General features: G+C 36.5%; 1 protein-coding gene across 4 annotated transcripts in view; it reads right to left on the bottom strand.

Annotated features, from left to right (window-relative positions):
- Nucleotides 1-23,331, bottom strand: part of LOC149803775 (filamin-A-like) — a 104,473-nt gene that overhangs the window by 1,460 nt on the left and 79,682 nt on the right. For all 4 annotated transcript variants that reach the window (XM_089953563.1, XM_089953561.1, XM_089953564.1 and 1 more), the window contains 10 exons: nt 20,449-20,652; nt 20,024-20,176; nt 18,631-18,759; nt 15,720-15,884; nt 13,524-13,625; nt 12,505-12,642; nt 3,947-4,077; nt 2,488-2,776; nt 1,623-1,838; nt 800-991 (listed from right to left, as the gene is read on the bottom strand). In XM_089953563.1, the coding sequence (XP_089809689.1) occupies nt 800-991; nt 1,623-1,838; nt 2,488-2,776; nt 3,947-4,077; nt 12,505-12,642; nt 13,524-13,625; nt 15,720-15,884; nt 18,631-18,759; nt 20,024-20,176; nt 20,449-20,652 (1,719 nt within the window). The remainder of the gene's footprint in view (nt 1-799; nt 992-1,622; nt 1,839-2,487; nt 2,777-3,946; nt 4,078-12,504; nt 12,643-13,523; nt 13,626-15,719; nt 15,885-18,630; nt 18,760-20,023; nt 20,177-20,448; nt 20,653-23,331) is intronic.

Here is a 23,331-nt window from a genome sequence, read left to right as displayed (position 1 = left end):
ATCCAAGTTTTGTCTAGGTTTCGATAAAGAAATAACTCTAACTCCTCTATTCAGATGATCTGGATAACGACTTACAAAGCCCCCATTGGCTTATTTTCACCATTATCGATCGAAAATCGATGTACCATTGTAAATACATTAAATCTTTACGATAGCCAAATTAATATCGCAACAGTCAGCTTGTCCAAAGTAAATGGCGGATGCTAACAATGCATGACAGTGTGTCTAATTTACACATGCTGATTGGTTAATCGGACAGCGTGATCGACAAGTGACGAAAGGTCAATAAAAATATATTCCATAATACCCCACCCCAAAATGGGGGGAATTACATCACATTGTAAAATTGATTTGATTTCTTGTTATTGTTGATATTCAGTCACGGAAGTAAAACACTAGTTATGAAACACACGACCATAAATATCCTTTTCTCACTATAGTGAATTTTATTCAAGAAGCTACTAATAATGCAAAAATGAAAATCGGTATGTCAATGACGTCAGAGAAACTGAATAATCACTCTAACAAAGGATTAATGTAGAACAACACTTTGTTAGAATAGCATACACATACAGTAGCATTAATATCAAAGTTATATATTCTTTCTTAACTATAGCGAGAACAAAAAATGAGGCGTTGTGGCTTTGATTGTAACCAGTCGTTAAATTTTTTGCAAGAACCAGTTTAACTACTGTATGCTTCACGCAAGACAGTGAGTAACTTTTTGCATTTTGCGCACATAAACAAAGCAATTGTATATACCTATTGGTCAATGTGTGTTGTAAACAGGTGAGCTTACCTGCATCTTTGACTTCAATGGTGACTTGTGCCTGGCGGTTGGTGAAGCACTTTTTGAGGCCTGGGCCCCTAACCACCACTTTGCTGGCATCACCTCGGAATCTAGCGATCACCCTGGACCCAGCCTTCTTTTCTACGGTCTCTACAACCATCGAAGTCTGCTCGTTCAGAGGAGATGGTTTTCTGCCAGCACCTGGAATTGGTTTGTGACGGGTCAATGAAATTCATGCAGATGGTGATATATAGAGAACTAGTCAAAAACTGATTTGGCACACTAGTACCATGTAACAACAGTGAAGAATGATAAGGGGTTTTTATTATAGCTCTGACTTTTGTTTTACGAAATAAATTTATGTTATAAGAAAACAGCTTGAAGTACACCCCCAAGTTTCGCATTCTAACAAGGGGAACATGGTTGCTTACGCAGATATTCCTGCAAAAGAACAACGTCTACTGCATCAATTTCAAACAGTTGTAAAGGAAATAAGCAATTGAACAGAAATGAAAGCTAATGTGATGTTGTTATGCATGGAATGGATCTGGATTGAGAAATTATCTGACTCTGTAGGTAATTGATCCCACATAAATAAAATCTGACACATAAAAGAACAAAACTCATTGATTACTGGAGTTTAAACAAATTTAGGTAGAGAAGAAAATGACAAAACATATGATGGTTTTATCACTGAGTTTTAGTTCATCCCTACAATGTAATTTTACTGAAATCGGTTGGTGGCACGATTAACAATTATGCATCAGACGGATCTGGCTATTGTTGCAAAAGCTTTTACAGCCTGACGTTTACAACACAGTTAGGGCAATACCTGTGACTGTGGGGCAATATGGACTGCCAGCAATGTTGATGTTGCCGTACTTGATGGTGATAAGGTACTTTCCAGGAGCAAATGGCGTGTAGCTGAATTCATAACCATCATCAACTTCCTTGCAGCTGAGTGCAACTTTGGATGGACCGTCAACAAACACCGCAAGAAATCCAGATCCTGATCCAGCAGTGCGAACCATGAACCTGTTCTTCGAGTCTGAAAACGAAAAACATTTACAAATGTACATAGACATTTTAAGACTGGTCACTTATCAAATGTTGAAGAATTTAACCATACATACCATTTCTATTCTTAAAAAGTGAATGATCCAAGTAAGCCAAATCACCAAAACTGGATATGGTGATGTGCAGTTTCTTGTGCTATTCTATTGTAAAATATGTATTTACAAGTAAATGTTGTTACAAAAAAAAGACTAAAAAAGGAATGGTCACTAATTGTTCATGAACTTTGACTTGTTTATTATATTGAAAAAAACAATTTCATTTAACTTGTGCAGGGTAAAGATCATGACTTTAAGACTGTGAATTCCACTTATCTATTACACTCAAAAAAGCTATTTTGTTTAGAGATGTTATCAGTAATGACACAGTTACTGAGATGATAATGGTTTGCGCAACAGAAAGTCTGTGCAGCCAATTTACAGAAGGTCACAAATTGCCAAAGATTTCCAAAGATTTCTTATAGTTGTCGTTGATTTCATTATTTTCTTTCACAGGACTGTTATTGTAATTATCAACACTGTATAATATTTTTGATTGTTATTACCTTATAAAGGAGATTACTTTATTTAATAAAGGACATAAATTACAACCACGTCATTTTTATGTCCAGTTATTATACTTACTGCATTTTCCTGATTCCAAACCATCTCCAAGGGCATGTACCATAGCTGGGTCAGCCGCCGTAGACCCCACCATCACAGCGAAGGGGCTATCGGGTACGTGGGCCTCGTTCAGTCGCACATCAATGTAATGGACACCGTTTTCCTTAGGTATGAATCGACAGGCGTACAATCCGACGTCCATTTCTTGGAATAAACAGTCTTCGTGATTACCAGATGGTGTGCGAACAGTGGCGTGTAGCTGACCCACAGCTCCATTGAAAGAGATAGTAAATGTGGCTGGCTTATCAACCTGGAATAAAACATACGATGTAGTTAAGCACAACTAGAACATAGAAAATACACTTTTACATCGTTCTTTACTTTTAAGCAAGTTGTGCAAATGACTGAAATAGTTCATGTACCTACAGATACATTAGCAATGGCACATGTTGCGTAGAATCGATTGCAGTTGGAATCAAACAAATGATTTATTACAAATTTATCACTAATAACTTAAAATGTCATAGGCTGAGCACCGAGATATTTGATTGACTACAGTAACGAATCAAAAGCAAACAACGTTTTTCTACAACAGTTTTCGTTCTACTGTAGTACATGTACGAGAGTTGCTTATGTTATTAATCGATGTCCGACTAAAAGTAATCTAATCATGTAGTTAAACTAATGATCAATCTCCAATTATTTTCAATTGTTAACACGAGAAAATAAGAATTAAGAACCTGAATGGAAAATTAGAAAGACATGGCATATTATGCATGAAATATCAAAATATGTTTAGAACTGAAAAGAGCCGAAAAAAGAAATAACTAATGGCGAAGAAGTATTTAATATCTAAATTCAGTTTAAGCAAACTGAACATGGAGTTCTACATGAAAGATTGTTAAGCATTACAAAGGAAATCTGTCTGAAAGAAAAGACACACTTAAATGAGTGAACACAACGATATTGCATTGTTTATGATTGCACACGAAGGAAAAAATCTGTATTATGGTTTCAATATACAAAAAGGATATAAGAAATATATTTATAGGTTTACTATTATACCAGTGTTTTTCTATATTAGAATAATGTCATGGACTTCAATGGAGAATAGGCATGAATATATGAAGATATGACTATACCTGTTAATATGCGATATTGCAGCTAATAGATATGATATGAATCTACTATTGGTGAAAATCACTTTAATGATAGCTTTATTACAAGTTTCCAGACCATGGTCATAGCTTTATTACAAGTTTCCAGACCATGGTCATAGTTTTATTGCAAGTTTCCAGACCATTGTCATAGTTTTATTGCAAGTTTCTAGACCAGGGTCATCTTTAAATTCTAATTAGAAAAATTCTTTAACGTGACTTTTCAGCATATTATTTCCTTTTCTGAAAAGCTACTAGATTACATGTTTTATGACAAGTCATCTTATATCATAGACCACATATTTTAGGACAATCCATCTTACTGCGAGTCCTCTGTCCTTGAGGGCATGCACGGTCACAAGCTTGGCGGTGCCTCCGTCGGGCGAGATGTTAATCTTGAAGGGTGAGTTCGGGATATGCTCATCGTTGAACTTGATGTGAACCCCATACATACCTATGATAATAATATTAATAATAATAATAATAATAATAATAATAATAATAATAATGATAATAATAATAATAATAATAATAACAGTAACAACTAGAAAGTAAGCAAAGCTAGAGAAGTGTGGACTGACAGAAGATGTGTTTTGACAATGCAGTTTTTGATGCACTAGAAGAAAAACACCAATCACATTATTGTACCATGCATATTTTTCTCGTTACAGGTGTGTACGTGTTCTTGGTCTCTACAAAGTAAGTATACTTGCTTTGTGAAAATTATTAGCTATTTTGATGACTATTTAAACTTTAATTTTTTTTAAAAAAGCTTATTTTTCTCTATCTTGTTTGATTTTATTGATCTTAAGAAACTGATAATAAATACCCAGCAACAATAGCTTTTAGCAGGGTGACTATACAAAGGATATGCGTTATGAGTGACAGTAGCTAATAATAATAATAATAATAATAATAATAATATGTTCATATTTTTTTTTTAAATTTAAATACAAAGAATGGTAAATGTTCTTCATTTTGATTGTCGGCTGATTACCGTGGACTAGATACATATTCTTTTATGAACAGCAGCTTTTGCTCATATTAAAATGTCTAGATGAAATAATGGCAAGTGCGTGTATCCTAAGTTAAGGAAACATGAAGAGAAAAATCAAACGAAGTGTAGACTGGTAGTCCTAATAAATACTAATTCATTTGCATGTACTAGACATATACAAAGATGTTATCAATGTCATATGGGGATTCCTAACTTTGTTCAGCGCTGAGTATCCGTCTATTTCACAAAATGATAGCTTCTATGGTATCGCGGTATTCGAAGTTTTCGGTATCTTTTCTGCATAGCGCTACCTATCGTGAGTTTATCTTATCTTATATATATATATATATATATATATATATATATATATATATATATATATATATATATATATATATATATATATATATATATATATATATATATATATATAAGACAAGAAGTTACTAGTTGCGGATCATCAGTTGATTTCGTGACAATCTCGGGATTACTGTCGAGAACACTGTTTAAAAATACGCCAATGGCTGTCTTCTTAAAAAAGCTATCACTGTAACAGATTGGTTAACCAGTTTCTCGTCTGATAATGTCCATTGCTGTTATGCAAGAGTTAGATCACATGGTTACAGTATTTGTCAAGAACTAAGAGATCGACTCTGTGATAGTAAATTTGAGTTAAAAAATGTGAAATATGGACGGTTGTTGTTTTCTCGTGGCTTTCGCAATCGACAGGTGTTGAACTTAAAACTTTGTTGTACACGATTTATTAGTTTTCCCTGGAATACTGGGAGTTGTTTAAACATTCTGAGGTCGACATCTTCTTTCATACTCATGTTGGTGGTCCATTCACAGCGACATTCACGCAGCTACTCTCCCCGTCATGGGTGGTTACAGATGCATTTTATAAATTCTTTCTGATAAATTGTTCTGGACGGCACAGATGGCAGAATGATTGCCATGGAGGTACATCCATTCTTCTAGCTGATTTTCTCATTGTGGAACATGTACATCAAGTTCCGAACATTAGGATAAGCATATGCCATCGTAAAAATATTTCTTCGACAGAACCAGAGTAACTCCCGTTGCATAACATGGACTCTACATGGCATCTGTTTATCGATCGCTTTCCGCAATCATCAGATTTAAACTGGAAATTAAATGTATTTTAATATAGAGCAAAGAACAGCAAATAAACATGTAATATCTTAAAGGTCTTTTTTATTTACTTATTCGCTGATCGGAAACTTTATTTGATATGGCTAGGGCGTTTGACTTTGTATGTGAATTATTGTGGCAAAGTCAACGTTGTTGAGAATTACTTTTATTTTCTTGCCACCGATAAAATATTGTACTCTGTTAAACAACGCCACTATACCGTTATTGGCAAATTCGATTTTATCGCTGCCATCGCAAGCGTTGATTTTATCGCCGCGTACAAGCTTTCCTTTGACTTCCAAGAATGCGATGCACGCAAGAAAATTACGAGATGTGTAATGAACCTAAATTCTATTGGCCCTTGCTTGACTGAATCCCTAGCCACGTACGCGTACTATTGATAATGTTGAATGCTTCTATCTCGCAACACAGGCGTGTCTATATCCCGGATGTAATCAGGTGCATATTTGAATCGAGTCATCCTTCATTCATTACTGGTATCGTCCAATAACTTTTCAGAGAACTCTGCTTTTCGAATCCGCTCCCCACATCCAGATTTTGTAATCACCGAATCTGTATTAACTTGCGCAAGCTGTCGTTGAACACCTTCATTTATGATTTTACTTACCGGCGCTGGTATTGCTGCTTTTGATGGAAGTGTAACCATCTTTGGAATGTTGAGTCGCTGATTGATCTCAAATTGATTGGAATGTCCGCAATACCAGGTCGTTCATCTAATCCACAACAGCGCTATTGATGCTATCAGTGACTCGCATTGTAACATGTTTAGCGACTGACGCAGCGTGTGAGGTCTGACCCTCGAGAACCTTTGGCGATCCTGTGAACAATCCCCAGACGACATCACCAAAACCATTCCTTAACATGTCGAATAAATGGGGTTTCTCGTGTTGACGACACCCGCGGGTGTCACACGTCCATATATGATTGTAATATCAGTCGACCTCAAAAGAAGTAATATCACCAAGCCTAGCCTTGGAGGTTGAGCACGTAAAGTTCAGGTAAACAATTGAAAAACGAAGTTACATTAACCAGGGATTCTCGCAAAATACACGGGCGCCGTAGGAGTAATCGAAATCAGATGACCGGGGGATGGCATTCAGGGAGAACCGAAACAATATGTAACACTGCGAAGCTTGCGTCAACAAAGTTGAGGCAATGGAACGGTAGTTGATAGAGTCGTGGATTAGATTATCCTGAATCGTTGAGATGATCCTGACAAATGTCTAACACGATATGATATCCGACCCACCCGTGTCCTGCACGTAGAATTGGTTTGTCTGTGGGAATGTCAGTAATATATTCATGAGCAACCAAGAACTATTCTTAACGATGTCATTTGTGTATTCTGGATATTCGAATGAGATGTAGGACTGAGTCTAGGCTCGTGTATGCGTATGTAGATTTAGAGTTTTATGCTATTCATCAACAAAATTCTTCTTCAAATCTCATCATTTATTGATTCAATCTCATATGTATCCGTGAACAGTCCAGTTATATTGCAGATGGTGCCTGAGTCTGACGAAAATACAAGCGAGTTATTCTCGTCAGAACCATCGAACGGTCATTTATTAATGCACGAAACGTCCCTAGGTGTATAATGCTGTCGACGAGCATCCGCTGATAAATCTATGTGACCTAGTTTATGACATATGGTGCGTTGTTGACGGTGCGAACACACCCCTAGAACATTTCTTGTCCATCTATCAGTTCGTAGAACTAATGCAGGTCACACAAAGAGCTTATCTTCACATGGCTCTTTGTTCTTAAGTCGTCGGCCAATGTATTCAGATTGTTCTCGCCACCTTGAAATTTCGTTTTCCAGAGCGAGATCGTGCGCAGGTGGAGGTTCTCGTGGTATTCAGGTGCAGGTGGATATTGGAATGGGGATTCAACTGCAAGAGCGACTACATATAAGCGATCGGCTTGGGGTTAGGTTTGCGTCGTTTTAGTTTTCGTAAGTATTTTTTTGCTATTTTCTCTTATCGTCTTAAAATCTTCTTGTGCTGGGAAAAGTTCTAACCATTGGAGCTTCCAATGAACGTTTTATATCCGGATTTAGTTTGATTTTAATTTCTGGTGTGTATGATAGTCCAGGTTTGTACGAGGGTCTGGACTGGGGTGCTCATAATGGTCTGGGTTGGGGTTTGTATGATGGCATATGTTGAGGGTCTGGATTGGGGTTCTCATAATGGTCTGGGTTGGGGTTTGTATGATGGTATATGTTCAAGCGAATGTGATATCCGCCTTTGAATATTATTCTTTCTTTGTTTCATGACTGCCTATATCAATGTTGACCAATTTCATAGACTCTTTCACCGTTTTCTCTGACAGATTCATCAAGTATTCTTGTGAAAAGATTCCACATATTACCGCTGGCTTGTTTTTATTCAAGTAAACTCTCTGAATACGTACGTGGGCCTTAGTTTGTTCATCTCTGCATCACCTGACATATATGAGGTTCAACACGAGTTTGGCTCAGTTGACGGCACTAACGGGGTTCTCGAGAATCCTCCTGGTGACCATTTTCACTAAATAACTGAAACGGTGCTTCTATCTCCGACTTGATGAGTGGTGGTTGTTGTGAAATATTCGCAAGTGCCTATCCAATGTCTTCGTCGAGTATAGTGGTACCTTTGCTACAACCCACATTTAAACTCGGATGTTCTCAATGCTTAATCGGATTCCCGAAATCATCTCTGGCATGCGTCCAATAGTCTACGCGATTAACTGCATTTGTTTTATATCCTTGTCGAGTGTGACTATGTTACTCGTTTTGTTGTTACAGCGTGTGCTTAAGCAGTGAGGCAAACATTTGTTCGAAGCCTGTCATGAGGTCTTAGCGTGCTGTCTGTCGCGACTAAAACATATTTTTCACTCTTTCGCGGACATCCATGTAATCGTGGGCTAGTTCCAGTTGATCATGGGTAGTTTTGTTACGTCCATCAGCATATTCTGTTATGACTTCGCTGGCGGTTTTCTCCGTTTTGGACATTGTATATATTTATCATCGTTGCAACATTGATTTGTGAAACACGTTTGTTTCCAGACCTGCGTTATCCTTTTTTTTCCGAAAACTACTTAAGTCAATCATGAGGAAACTTTGTCGATCCTGTGTAACCTCCTGGACCCTTTTTCGAAACGCATTCAGCGAGTTTTCTACGGCACACCGGGTCCAGGGAATGTTTGCAAGACCATACGTAAACCCCACAAAACAATTGGGTTTCCTCGGATCCGGTTCGGCCAGTAATCAGCACGTGAACCGAATTCGGTGACATGTCGCCGTGTTTTGGTTGTCAGTACTTCGCCGATACTGAGACGTCAATGACGAAAAAAATTCTCTTTCATGATGTAATGCTGAATGTCACTTGTGCGTATATAATCATCATGCCTTCTTATTGTGTGCGATGCCGCACGAAAACATTTACGGCAATCCAGCTCAGGCTCAGTTGCCTAACAGCAGAGCCCTAATGGATGAAACTTATTCCCAATGACGGAGCAAAGATCACTGAGAAAAGCCATATACGCGTAAGGTCTAAAAAGCTGCAACAGCGGTACTTTTTCCGTTGCAACACAGTGACTATCAAAATATTCTTACCAGGTTCTGGCATGATCGTACGCTGAAGTTTCTCACTGACTCCCCCACTGTAAAAGTCACGGCCATCAAGCAGCCGTTATATGCTAAATACATGCATGCAGCTCGGCAGGAAAACGTTCTTCCATGGTGCTTGCTGTGCTGGTAAACCATTTGTAGAAAGTTTGTATCCATCAATAGTGGTACCGCGCTTCTGAGGTATCAGAAACGTCCATGTTTTCCATGTTGTTCATTAACTGCAGATTAATAGTCTAGTCCGCTCACGTGTGGAAGCTTCGCTTCTCGAGGGAATTTGTCCTATCGAGTAAAGGAATTTGTTCCAAGTAAACACATCAACGGCGATGTCAGGGTTAAGTCGTTTGAACTTACTGATATCATTAACATGTAAAGGGAATTCTATGTCACCAAACTTGAGTTCTCCCATAGTTCTCCCATGAGTTGTCTACATTTTCGGCGCTGGTCTGTATGATCGCTCGTTGCGCTGATGATATCACGCATTCAAAACACCGGTTCTTATTGCAATTTAGGTTTATCACCGCCGAGTTGGAATATACACAGGTGTTGGAATAAAATTCGACCATAGAAAGGCTTGTAAGGGGAAATAAGGTACCTGGAAAGCATCCATCCTAAACTTCCTCTGGAGGATCAAACTTCTGGAGGATTATTGATTTCATCATTGATGGCCTCAATATATATGTAGCTTAAGACTGCATAGGCACCATTACGAAAGCACTGCTGTGAGGGTAGAGACCATGCACAGCCTATCATGATTAAAAACCATGCATAGCAAATTCCATATGGAGAACAATGTCCACCAAAGAACCGAACGCCAAAGTGCCGTAATATTAATATAATTCCACGGCGAAGGTTTGAGAGAATTTTTACTGTATACTCATGGGATCATTGTCCTATAATCTTGAAAATCAAGATAACGACTGTGTTACTTGAATAAAGGAACATTGATTATTTGGAGACCATACCGAACCTCGTCCGCAACAGAACGTTCGGTACAGGTCGATTTTCCTCATCAGCGACAACACGTGCTTTTCAGCCCGCTTAGCCCATGGAGGAATCTTATTATGTAAATGTGCTGCTGTTGTGCGAAGATGTCTCACAGTAGGATGTGACTCCTCTGGAAGAAGTCCTCAAAACGCAATTATACCAGCCTTATGTTATACTTCTTCGTAGCCATATTGCACGTTCTCGCGAGATTGTATGAGTTGATTTACGGTTTGCCTCACAAATGGGCGTGGTTCGTCTGGCGAAGTTGTCTTACAGACTGCCGTAGCTAATCTACGAATCCTAATAATATAAGTATACCTACCTTTTCACTTGGTGTTATCTTTCCAACACTCTCGTGCGGATTTCTTACGTTGTTTGGTGGTCAGCACGCCCATATGCAATGGAGAAAACCCATTGCCCAATTGTTTATTTGCTAATATTATTTTTTAAACAGCAATCGCTTTGATCCTTGACAATATCGTCGGCTTCTTCCTTGACGGCATCGTTGTCTCTTTCTGTGATGGGCGTGTTGGCATGTATTTGCCTCGCTCACGATAATACTTGGTAACAGGTCCACATGGTCGGCAAAGCTGATTACGCGACTTGACTCCGATACCGCATTTAAGACATGGTCGAGCATCAAGACCAACACGTATCGCAACAAGTGGGATTTACAGTATTCGTAATGACATGTTTTGTTACAAAGTTCACGTTTTCCAAGGCATACACCTTTGCAACGATTGCCTCCCAATACCGTTGAAGTTTATATATACACATAAGAATTGTTTTCTTCAACTGAATTGCTCAGATCTTCTCTCTATAAGTTGTGTTATGGTAACACATAGTGCATACATCATTTCATTTTAGCCAATTGGCGTTCAAGGCTTTTATTATAATTATTCCTTGTTAGATGAGGATCTTTTAAATATTCATCCCCACGGTTTTTGCTGGCAAGAAAAAGTGGTTTACTAACCACTGGTAACTGTGCCAAAAATCTGCAGTGAGAAAGAGTTATGTTTGGAAGCCAACGTGATTCAACGAATAGTAAGCCGAGCTTGCGATTAGAAGGACGGTGGTTTTGAATCCCGCTCAGGTTTGATCTCTGCATGAATCATGTAGCTGAGCAAGACAAATAGTCTCGACACTATATAACTTCATGCCCTGAATTGCGTTAATCATCAATCAATCAATCCATCGGATTGACATATTTTGTATCACTTGAAGTTTGTGAGTAATTTTACACTTTTTCTTTATTCTTGCATTTTTTATATTCTTAAACCCTTTTTTTACTCGTTTTGAAATAGGGGCTTGACATGCTAGTCCAGAAATAACAAACTAACTAGCTAACTAACTAACTAACTAACTAACTAACTATATATATATATATATATATATATATATATATATATATATATATATATATATATATATATATATATATATATACATACACCACTGGACGATAGTTATTGTTGAACTCTGTCTATACTTACAATTCTAGTAAACTGTGTTTTTGTTTTTAATCCAGGTTTCTAAAGCCTTCTGTCATGAAGTGAAATTTTAAAGAACCCCAGGGATTTATCATACTTAATGAACAATGGATATAGAATCAATCATATTTGACCACTTACATTAATTTTAAGACTTTGGCACATATATAAATAGAAACCTAAAACACGTGTAAGTAGGGAAATCGCATTGGAAACTAAGTGGCGTAAATCCTTTACATGTTACTTATATTGTTTCCTACAAGGACTAAAACAAGAGACTAACCATCCTTCTATAAATGCTCTTGTGTCATAACAAATGACCAGCATTTATTCCATTCTCTTTTCTTCCTCACTCTTGACCCTCCGCTTTCCCTCATGCTCTTACTCCGTATTTTCTTCTCAGTTTATACAGTAAAGTAAGACACAATGATAGCCACGCCGACGTCACAGATACTGGTCAAATGATAGCTACATTGATGTCAGCCACACTGATGCCACAGACATCAGTTAAATGACAGCCACACATGTCACAGACATTAGTCAAGATAAAACTCTTCTGAATAATCTCCATGTGTGTGTGTGTGTGTGTGAGAGAGGGGGGGGGGTAGAGAGAGAATTGTGTGTTACCCGGTTTCTGTACTTTGTAGCTGACCCCTAGGAAACCATGGGGACGGGTTTCTACTTTTACTTGGGCTTTGGAAGGACCTTCAACTGCAATTGACAGCGTTCCAGAACCAGCTTCCCTGGTATAAATGTTGAAATGATCTGAAATAATATGTACATACGTAGACATAAAGCTAAGACTAGGTATTTGTTATAAATAAGTTACGATAATAATAATAGGTATTTATCATAAATAATTTACGACAATAATAATAGGTATTTATCATAATAATTTACGACAATAAGACTAGGTATTTGTTATAAATAAGTTACAATAATAATAATAGGTATTTATCATAAATAATTTACGACAATAATAATAGGTATTTATCATAAATAATTTACGACAATAAGACTAGGTATTTATCATAAATAATTTACGACAATATTGTTGTTGTTGTAGTGTTTAACGCCATTTTTCAGCACACGATAGGCTATACATGGCGGCCAGTATTAATGGTGGAGGAAGAACCCTGAAAAACCCAGGGAAGAACCACCGACCCACGAGAAGCTACTGGCAGGCTTTCCCACGTACCCACGCTAGCCGAGCCTTGGACTCGAACTCACGCAGGCAGAGGTGAGATGGCAGTGGTCCGTAACGGAGAGCGCTTTAGCCCACTCGGCCACTCGGGGCCCCTAATTTACGACAATAAGAATAGGCATTTGTCATAAATAATTTAAGACAATAAGACTAGGTATTTGTCATAAATAATTTACGACAATAAGAATAGATATTTGTCATAAATAATTTACGACAATAAGAATATATATTTGTCATAAATAATTTACGACAATAAGACGAGGTATTTGTCATAAATAATTTACGACAATCTAGATGACTTTCTTAGCAACAAAATCATTATATTTTTCTCATGTATCGATTTTGTTTTCTTCATCTTTGTCTGTAGCATATATACAAAACTAAGGGGTTGTATGATGCATGTCTTTCTCGTAAACTTGCTCAAACAACTGGGTTAACTTACTCTCCGCACCAGCCTCTCCTTTTTCTACGCCCGGTCCGCCGACTTGAACCTTGTGAAAGCCACCGCTGTTCATTTGACCCACAGTGTACTGGAATGGACTTCCTAGGAACAAGAAGGGAAAGAAATTATAGAATAGTTAATTGTCTCGTATAGAATAGTTAATTGCCTCGTGGTAATACGCGCCCTGCCGCAATATTCTATTCTCCTATTAAGATATTTCTTTATTTTGATACTTGTAATTGTAACAATCATACTTTTCAAGTAAAGAATTTTTAAGCTTAACTTTTTTACATTAAACATTGAAAAAATATCAGCTTAGGCTTTTAGGTCTTGGTAAGGGTGTTGCTTTATGAGTACTTGAAATCTGTTTCAGCTTCTACGCCAGAGAGCAGATTTATGACTTCGGAATTCTAGGGGATCCTGTTGCAATCTGCTTGCCCTCGATTTTCAAATAGGACTTTACAATTCTAATACAAAACTTGAGGTATTCGACTTTAGGATTTTCAGTTCTTAGAAAGGAACATATTAATAAGTGGAGAAAAGAAAAGAGTAGGTATGGCGTAGAGTGAAAATTTTGGTATGCTGCATTAGCCGCTAAACACTTAATTATGGTATGAGAATAGTTAAAAGTCAATGAGATATTAAATATACTGTCGGGGTATGAACTTCTGGGTTCAGTCGAGAAAGCAAAGCAGTAGAGGATTACATTTGAATAATTGCAAAAACAATTGTTTTGCACATTAACCAAGACTTTAGGAATTCCGTTTCCGACCTGTCCAGACTTTGTAGGTATGGAATCGCCGACTGTCAGGCTTGTAGGTATGGATTCACAAACTCTGTCGGGCTCGTAAGTATGGTTTCGCAGACTCTGTCAGGCTTGTAGGTATTGATTCGCAGACTCTGTCAGGCTTGTAGGTATGGATTTGCAAACTCTGTCAATGCTTGTAGGTATGGATTTGCAGACTCTGTCAGGCTTGTAGGTAAGGATTCGCAGACTGTCAGGCTTTTAGGTTTGGATTTGCAAACTCTGTCAGGCTTGTAGGTATGGATTTGCAGACTCTGCTAGGCTTGTAGGTATGAATTCGCAGACTGTCAGGCTTGTAAGTTTGGATTCGCAGACTTTGTCAGGCTTGTAGGCATGGATTCGCAGACTGTCAGGCTTGTAAGTATGGATTCGCAGACTCTGTCAGGCTTGTAGGTATGGATTCGCAGACTCTGTCAGGCTGAGATGAACTTACATGAATATATAGAGTCGGATTAGCTCCGTTTGGACAGCGTCGTAATGTAGGTTATATACCAGCTTCAATATACAGCATCGTAATATAGGTTCTATACCAGCTTCAATACAGAGGTTCGTAATATAGGTTATATACCAGCCTCAATATACAGCGTCGTAATATAGGTTCTATAGCAGCCTCAATATACAGCGTCGTAATATAGGTTCTATAGCAGCCTCAATATACAGCGTCGTAATATAGGTTCTATACCAGCCTCAATGTAGAAAATTTCCTTTAGTACAATTTGCTTCTTTTTTTTAAATTGTCAGAAACTGTCAATGATTCATGCGAAAGATGAGCCTGATGACAAAATGACTCCATTTTCGTTGAAATCTATTGCGATGAGCAAATGTAATAGGCGAATACGATATTTGCATCAGATCAAGTAGCCTTTTTTCAGATTCCAGCAACGCAAGCCATGTACAATGATTTATTTATAGGTATATTAGAATTTTGAGACAATGGTCGGGTTTACCTTGCTTGACATGACGATAATAATAACAAGAAAATGAAAAAGAATTAGTAGTAATAGAGTAACAGTAACAGTTTATAATCGTTCAGATTTTCATAGAATCGCTTAGGCTGGGAACGTGAATATCATAAATGAATTTGATTTCAATGTCCCGTACTATCTTCTGGAGACGAAAACGACGCACTGCGAACTTGCGAGTAAACAAAGACAACTTAAAATGGTGTCAGACAAGCGCAGTGCGAAGTTATAAATTGTTTTATTATTGACCATCTGTGTTTCAAGAATACAACAAAACCACATATCTACTGAACTTTCAAGTTGACAGTTGACAGTTCTATATATCCAGCCAAGGCGAAAGTTCAGGAAATGTTCGAAAAGACCATAAAAATCTACTAATCCACAACTACAATTAAACCATGCACAATAAGCATCTTCCCCACTGCTTACCTGATATATGAAGGCCTTTGTGTTTAATGCTAAGCGTATTGATGCCCTTTAACTTCGGGGTAAACACAATACGGTAGTGGAAGTCTTCCTCATCGATCACTTCACAGACTTCTGTAGCTCCATCAGGGTCCGTTACAGAAGCTTCCATATCGAACGGATTAGTGCCTTTGAAAGAAAAGCTTTAATTAACCTTCTTGTGTTTTTAAAAATGGTGATTTTACAAATATTTGTCTCTCCGTCCTTATGCATACATGTCGACATAGATATATATGTCGCATGCATCTATGTCAACCCTAGTTCGGCAAAGCTGGGTAACATTTTTTAGTCAGAATAATTTATGTGGCTGATACAGTTATTTTCTTTAGTATGCATACGGGTCTGACTCTGGCAAAAGTAGTTTAACTGTATGCTAGTAATAATTTAAATGTACAACAGTAATAGTTTAACTGTACGCAAGAAATAGTTTAGATGTATACTAGCGATGGCTTAACTGTACACTAGTAACCGCTGAACTATACACTAGTAGTAGTTTAACTGTATAATAGTAATAGTTTAACTGAGCACTAGTAATAGTTTCACTGTATACTAGTATAACTTCAGCTGTATAATAGTAATAGCTTAATTGTATACAAGTACTAGCTTAACTGTATACTAGAAATAGCTTAGCTGCTTAATACTTTAACTATATTATTACGAGTTTAACTATATACTAGTGATAGCTTCACTGTACATTAGTAGTAACTTAACTGTATACTAGTCATAGTTTAACTATAAACTAGTAATAGTTTAACTGCATAATAGTAATAGTTTAACTGTATACTAGTAATGGCTTCACTGCATAATAGTAATTGCTTAACTGTATACTAGAAATAGTTTAACTGTAAACTAGTAATAGTTTAGCTCTACACTAGCAAGAGTTTAAATGTATACTAGTGATAGCTTCACTGCATACTAGTAATAACCTAACTGTATACAATTATTAATTTAACTGTTAGCTAGCAATAGTTTGACTGCATAATACTAATAGTTTAACTATATACTAGTAATACGTTAGCTGTAGTACACTAGTAATAGCTTAAATGTATACTAGCAATGCATTAAATATTTGCTAGTAAGAGATTAACTATATACTAGTAACAGTTTAACTGTATACTAGTAATAGTTTAACTGTATACTAGTAATAGTTTAACTGTAGACTAGTAATAGTTTAACTGTATACTAATAATAGCCTAGTTGTATATTAGTAATAGCTTAACTATACATAAGTAATATTTTAACTGTATAATAGTAACAGTTTAACTGTAAGTTATTAATAGTGTACCATATACTAATAATATACGTTAATCTTAAAATATAATGGTTAATCTTTACACATTTTTCAATAAAAAGAGGAAAACATTTTTGCTCCTTGAACACAAAATCATATTTGGAATATAAATAAATTAATGTCTCCAACCAAATAATGAAGTATATGATGTACATGTCTCCGACTGCATAACGTAGTATATAACGTACATATCTCCGACTACATAATGAAGTATGTAACGTATATGTCTCAGACTACATAACGAAGTATATGACATACATGTTTCAGACTGCATAACGTAGTTTATCACATAGTGGGTATAGTTTTTCTGTAGTATGTGCAATTTCATATTTTCGATAGTAGCACACGTTAAAATATAACTTTATCTGATTCCGATTTGTCTAAATAAGCCCATGAAATTATTGCGCATTATTCTCTCTATTGATTGACTGCGATTGTGTGAAAACTTTTTTAAACCCCGTCTTCTGGAATTTTTGTTTTCAATGAACATTTCTGAAGCCATTTTTCGAATCGACTCGCGAAAAGAAATTAGGAGAAAATGGTCTCGTCTGCTTCATTATGGCTAATTTACCCCCAAAGGGTTTGTTATGTCATGTATAACATATCATAAAAGAAAAATAGTTAAAACCACAAGATAAAAACAATAATAGCAACAAGTGAAACTATGGGTATTGCTTGTGTGTGGTGGGGGATGAGGGAGGCGGTATATTTGTAACATGGAATCCACCCTATCTACAAGCGTGGTTTAAATCTTAACTTAAACTCTGTTCACACAAGAATGTGGACAATGTCTCCAAACCGACAGATGTTTGTCCAACCATTGCATATTTACGCGGTAAATATGTGATGCAATTTTGAGTCAAAATGAAATTCGTTTGCACATTCTATAGTCCACAGTTCCAAATCAAACATTGCAAATATCCGGTCACAAATACATTACAGTAAATATGGGCATTTCTGCACCCAGTAAACCTTCTTTCACATGAATATCGCAATTTCAATGAAATGTTTAGTTGTGAAAGTGACACGTTAAGGCTATGTAAACATGGATCGTCAACCGCAAAGGTAGTGCATCAAACAATGCGACCTCAGACACATTGAACAATCCGTGGTGAAAAATCATCTGGTCTGTGTAAAATGTTCTGTTGATTCGGAAGGACGCTTGTTCTTTGTTTTATAGTTTGTAAGAAAAGTATAATGTACTCTCAAACGTCAATACTAGTTAAACTTTGGTTGGGACTATTTTTTACGCACAACAAATGAAAGGTGCAACGTCTGTCAGAATGAACGAAATTATTCGTTCTTCTTTCCAACAGAATAATTTCCACTGAATGAAAAACACGATATGATAAAAAGAATCTCAAACGGTTAATAATTTAATATTAAATTTATAAAACTCCAGGGCTCGCAAAAGCTGGACGCTTTTCATCAATTCAACATTAAATCATTAACCATCTGAGATCCTCTATATATAACGTATATGTTTCAGACTGCATAACGTAGTATATAACGTACATGACTTAGGACTACATAACTTCGTATTTGCGGAATAAAGACAAAACAATCAGACATGGCATAGCCTACCTGGGATCTTCAGGTGAAATTCGCAACGTGTACCGGGATTGACTGGTTCGGCCTGCTCCATGTCCACAGTCACTGTTTCACGAATACGCCCTGATGGTTCTCCGCCAACATTCACCAAAAATGGACTTCCTACCGTTTGGTACAAAAGTATGTAAATTAAAGTAATGCGTTATTATTAAAACATGTTTATGTGCACGAAATTTAAGACCCACACATGCGCACCCAACTTCAGAGAGAGCCAAAAGCTATGTTTGCTTATCATGGAAAATTGTTCAGTTCTGACATGAAAGATAAATGTGAAGCACACTTTGATTATTTGTCTGTGTTACTGATGATATTTTTGTCGTTTGCGTTACTACTGGATATATTTCATAGTGTGGTTTAGAAACGTCAATGTCCAACCAACGAGTTAAAGTGTAAAAAATGTGAATTATACTCGGTGCTGCTCAAATATGTATATTCCCCCTATAAACTCAAGTTTAACGGACTTGAATCATAATCACCGTTCGGAAACCTTACGAGCCTGTAGATTTAGAAAGAAATATATTCGAGTCAGCATCATGCCAGAATGGTATCAAATAGTATTCTAATATATGAAAATATACAACAAAAAGTTGGTACTTTTGGAAAGAACCTATCGAGGACGAAAGAGTAATGTCATGTAACAGAGAGAAAAATTTAGAACAAACTCATCGGCAAGTATCCAAATGTATAATCAAACATAAATTTAACCAAAAAAAAAACAAAAAAACAAAACAGTAATTGGGCCATCGTTCAAATCTCATGTCTGTACTTACATGATGGCTTTGGCTTACACAATTGACGACATTTTTAATTTAAGGTAAGTGATACTGTTAATTAGAAAATAGAACGTTTGTTAAAAGAAACATATTAGATTCACCGTCTGCATATTATAAGATTAGATTATAAGATTATATATGATCTCGATAAACACATTTGTTTAAATTGGTCAATTCTATTGTTATTGGTGAAGGTCAAAAACACATCCTCAATAACTGGTTTGGTCGAACCTTCAAATATTTTAATTACTCTGGTTTGGGGTATTTCAACAACATGATGATTGAACTGGTCTAATTTGCTATCGACGTGTTAAATTGGATGATGACAAAATGGTAGCTCGCCATCCACAAGCCTTTGAAAGGAAAATGACAGTGCCAACGTAATATAGACGGGCAACTTAATATATAATTTAACAATGGCATCTTAGAACAGGAGTGTTTGAAAGACAAAGATAAAGTGTGACCTACTATAGACATTTACTAAAGGGTAATGATATAGTGATAACTAATCATAAACTTCACTGAAAGGAAATGATTCTGTCAGTTTGCTATAGACCTGTAATGCAGGAGTATGCGAGAAGGCAGTGACTTACCGTTGACGTGTTCATCAGCAAATCGAACGTTGAGGATATAAATTCCGGGCTCGTGTGGGCTGTACATTATTTGGTATTGCCTGGGGCTGGGTTCTGTATAATCCAACTCGGCTCGATGTGGGCCCTCCAAAACAACTCCAACCACTCCATAACCTGGGTTGGAAACAATCCAGATTCATCAAAATACTTAAGACTGCTATGATGTAAAGACGACGGCTCTTGATAATAGCAATTCAAATAGACACTTCTATTTCATATTTAGTCGAACATTATCTTCATAAGATTTTTACAAGCTGACTTACCAAAAGCAAGTTAGGTATTCTAAAATTTATTTGTTTACTAGTGTCATCCGATAAATTTGGATCTATATAGGCAACGGTACATAAAGTCATCAAATTAAAGATCCGACAAGTGTGTGACTATACCTGCTCCATTTGCATCGATCGTGAAATAATTGGCTTCATTTGCAATGGCTTCACTAATCTTTCCAGAAATGTTGACCTTGGCCGCATGTGCAATTTCATGTTCACCAACTTTAATGGAAAACGGACTTCCCTTTATCGGCTTTTCGTCTCTGTAGATTTGAACTTGATACTCTCCTTTCTCCCTTGGAGCAAACGCAGCAATGCCTGAAAAAATAAATTAAAACAATAATAAATAAATGAATCAATAAGGCCATTTAGTGCACAAAAATCCCATCTCAATTTCGTCCATATTACAATCTCAAGGGCTTTAAAATTTACATTCACTGCATACAGCCGATATGTGTACAGTAATGGCCTGAGGAAAAATCGTACTTTTGTACATAATGCGTAAATCTCTTTGCATTTACCGTAAACGGTTTTGGTCATCCCTACATATCCTAATCAGAAAGTGACGAGCGTAAGGTGCGTGCTCGTCTATCTGTGTGTGTGTGTGTGTTGGGGGGATAGTGGTTGTTTATACTGATATGAACTTTACCCAATATCCAAAATCACACACACATACACACACTTATATATATAAATATAAATATATATATATATATATATATATATATATATATATATATATATATATATATATATATATATAAAGAGTACAAAGTACAAGTCATATTGCGAATAGCAGTCCTTTCAAGTGCACTGGATCCAACAAGGATCACGTGTGTCAGGGATTGATTAAGATAAATGCACTCCATGCACTCCAACTGGAGTTCCGAAACCAGGAAAGAAAAGGAATCTTACTGGATTCGCCGCCTTAGAATATTGAAAACAAGCGGTTCAAAACAAGAAGACTTGCAGCCGACACATTTTCTTTTAAATAATTCCCAAATTTGCTTAATAGCCTATAATTACTATTATAACAATGAAATATCCGGGATATAATTTGTGCTTATATAAATTTACATAAAACAACAGATGTAGTTACGGCTTGTCGATTTCTAGGTTAATAAAAATAGTTTCCAGCATCCGCAACAAGTTGAAATGAACTAGCTGAAAACATAATACATTGAAAGGTTTAATTCCTGTAGAAATAGCCTTGTAATATTTTGCAAATACAACGGTTTTTGTGTTTTATTTGTTCGTCTTGTCTATGTTTTGTATTTGTCTTTGAAAAAGACTCATTAGGAGTTGAAAGCGCTTAGGCTGGTTAGATACTAGTTCTGCATTGTTCGTTGTCAGTTTATTGTGTGTATATATATATATATATATATATATATATATATATATATATATATATATATATATATATATATATATATATATACTCTACATGAAATCATGAATTCTGGACACCACTGAAAATAACGATGGAGAGATAAGGGTGTCTCTTCGATGAAAAAATGGACAATCATACGAAACTATTAAGTGCTGCAAAGTTTCGTTCTGCTCATAGTAAATCAACTCGGCACCATATTCTTCGCAGGCTTGCTCTTTTCTAAAGGGTGGTTGGGACGGTCAGTAACCCTATTCGCATGTGTTGAAGAAAACACAGAGTGCTTAAATAGGCCAATTTCAACAGGTATTTGATATTGTTTTCCCCATACATTATAGGTGAATGGTTTTTGTTCATATAGTGGAACTACTTCTGCCGCATCTTCCTAACCCGAGCAGACGACATCTATTGTAATTGAAGAAGAGTGGCTATCTACAATAAGGCATCCTGATTGTTGCTACTCGGTTTCATATTCTTTGATACATAGTCAAGGCTCGTTAACAATATTTGATATAAATTTCATTCGTAAAATATGTGAAATAAACAGAAACAATTGCTGATCAGTTTAGTAGCCTATTTAGAAGTAAGACATGGAAATATGTCCACCTGGATCATGCAGAGAAACTGCTAACTTCTAATGAAAGAAGCACGATAGGTCAGTTTGAAGAGCGTACGACTCATAATCCAAGGACTGTGTGTAACGGTGTCTACTGCCAGAGAAATCATTTTGCGATATAAATGACAGATATGTGCTGAAACCAGTCGGACCATTTTTTTAAACTTTTGTGCAGCCTTCTAACTGTCAAACGGCTGTGGGCTAAATTGCCGTCTTAGCTAAGATGTTAACTTTTACAACACTAGCTAACCTTGCACTTTTAATTTGCAACGGGCAAATTCAAAAGATAACAAGTATGATATTTGTGATATCAACTGTCCACGTGATCTGTGAGCCTGTATTTTTTTAACATGTTCTAATAGCCGTGTTTCTTACTATGTTTAGACAAAATGAAAAGGACTGTGTATGGTCAGGTAAGAAACGAGCGTTTGTAGCTTAAATACAATTAATGACAATTTATATTGATGGATGATGTCAATGCGTGTTTGTGGTGAGATCACTTGTTGTCCCTCCATAATTTGCTCATGGTATCGAAGCATCTGCAGCAGGCAACCGACATTTTATTAATTTCCCAATCATCTTTGCGTTTAATGCTAATGTAAATCAGACAGTGTTATTAGTATGTATATATCAACATAAGTTCTTACTTTACAGTGATTGATCGTCAGTCATAACTAAACTACACGTTCGACTGAACACTACATGATTATAAAACTAGTTGAGGGTTCAATACCAGCCCAGGCCAGAGAGGGTCGTCTGCTTCTGGTATATTTGGGAATGGCACTTAGCTTCCATTTCCTTTGCATGAAATAGCCAGTAATATGCTAAAGGCGTCGATAGAAACTTATACTAAATAACCAAAATTTGACATTGAGCTATTGGAGAAATTCAGTGTTCTGAATAATAATAATAATAATAATAATCGTCGTCTTCGTCCTCCTCCTCCTTGTAAATCTTATTTCCAAACAAGCACAATTTTGCAATGTACTATATT

The sequence above is a fragment of the Sinohyriopsis cumingii genome, chromosome 3 (assembly GCF_028554795.1).
Source record: "Sinohyriopsis cumingii isolate HCF-2022 chromosome 3, ASM2855479v2, whole genome shotgun sequence".
In the NCBI taxonomy this organism is placed as follows: Eukaryota; Metazoa; Mollusca; class Bivalvia; order Unionida; family Unionidae; genus Sinohyriopsis; species Sinohyriopsis cumingii.
The sequence above is the reverse complement of the archived record's forward strand: the minus strand, read 5'-3'. Positions and strand labels throughout refer to the sequence as shown.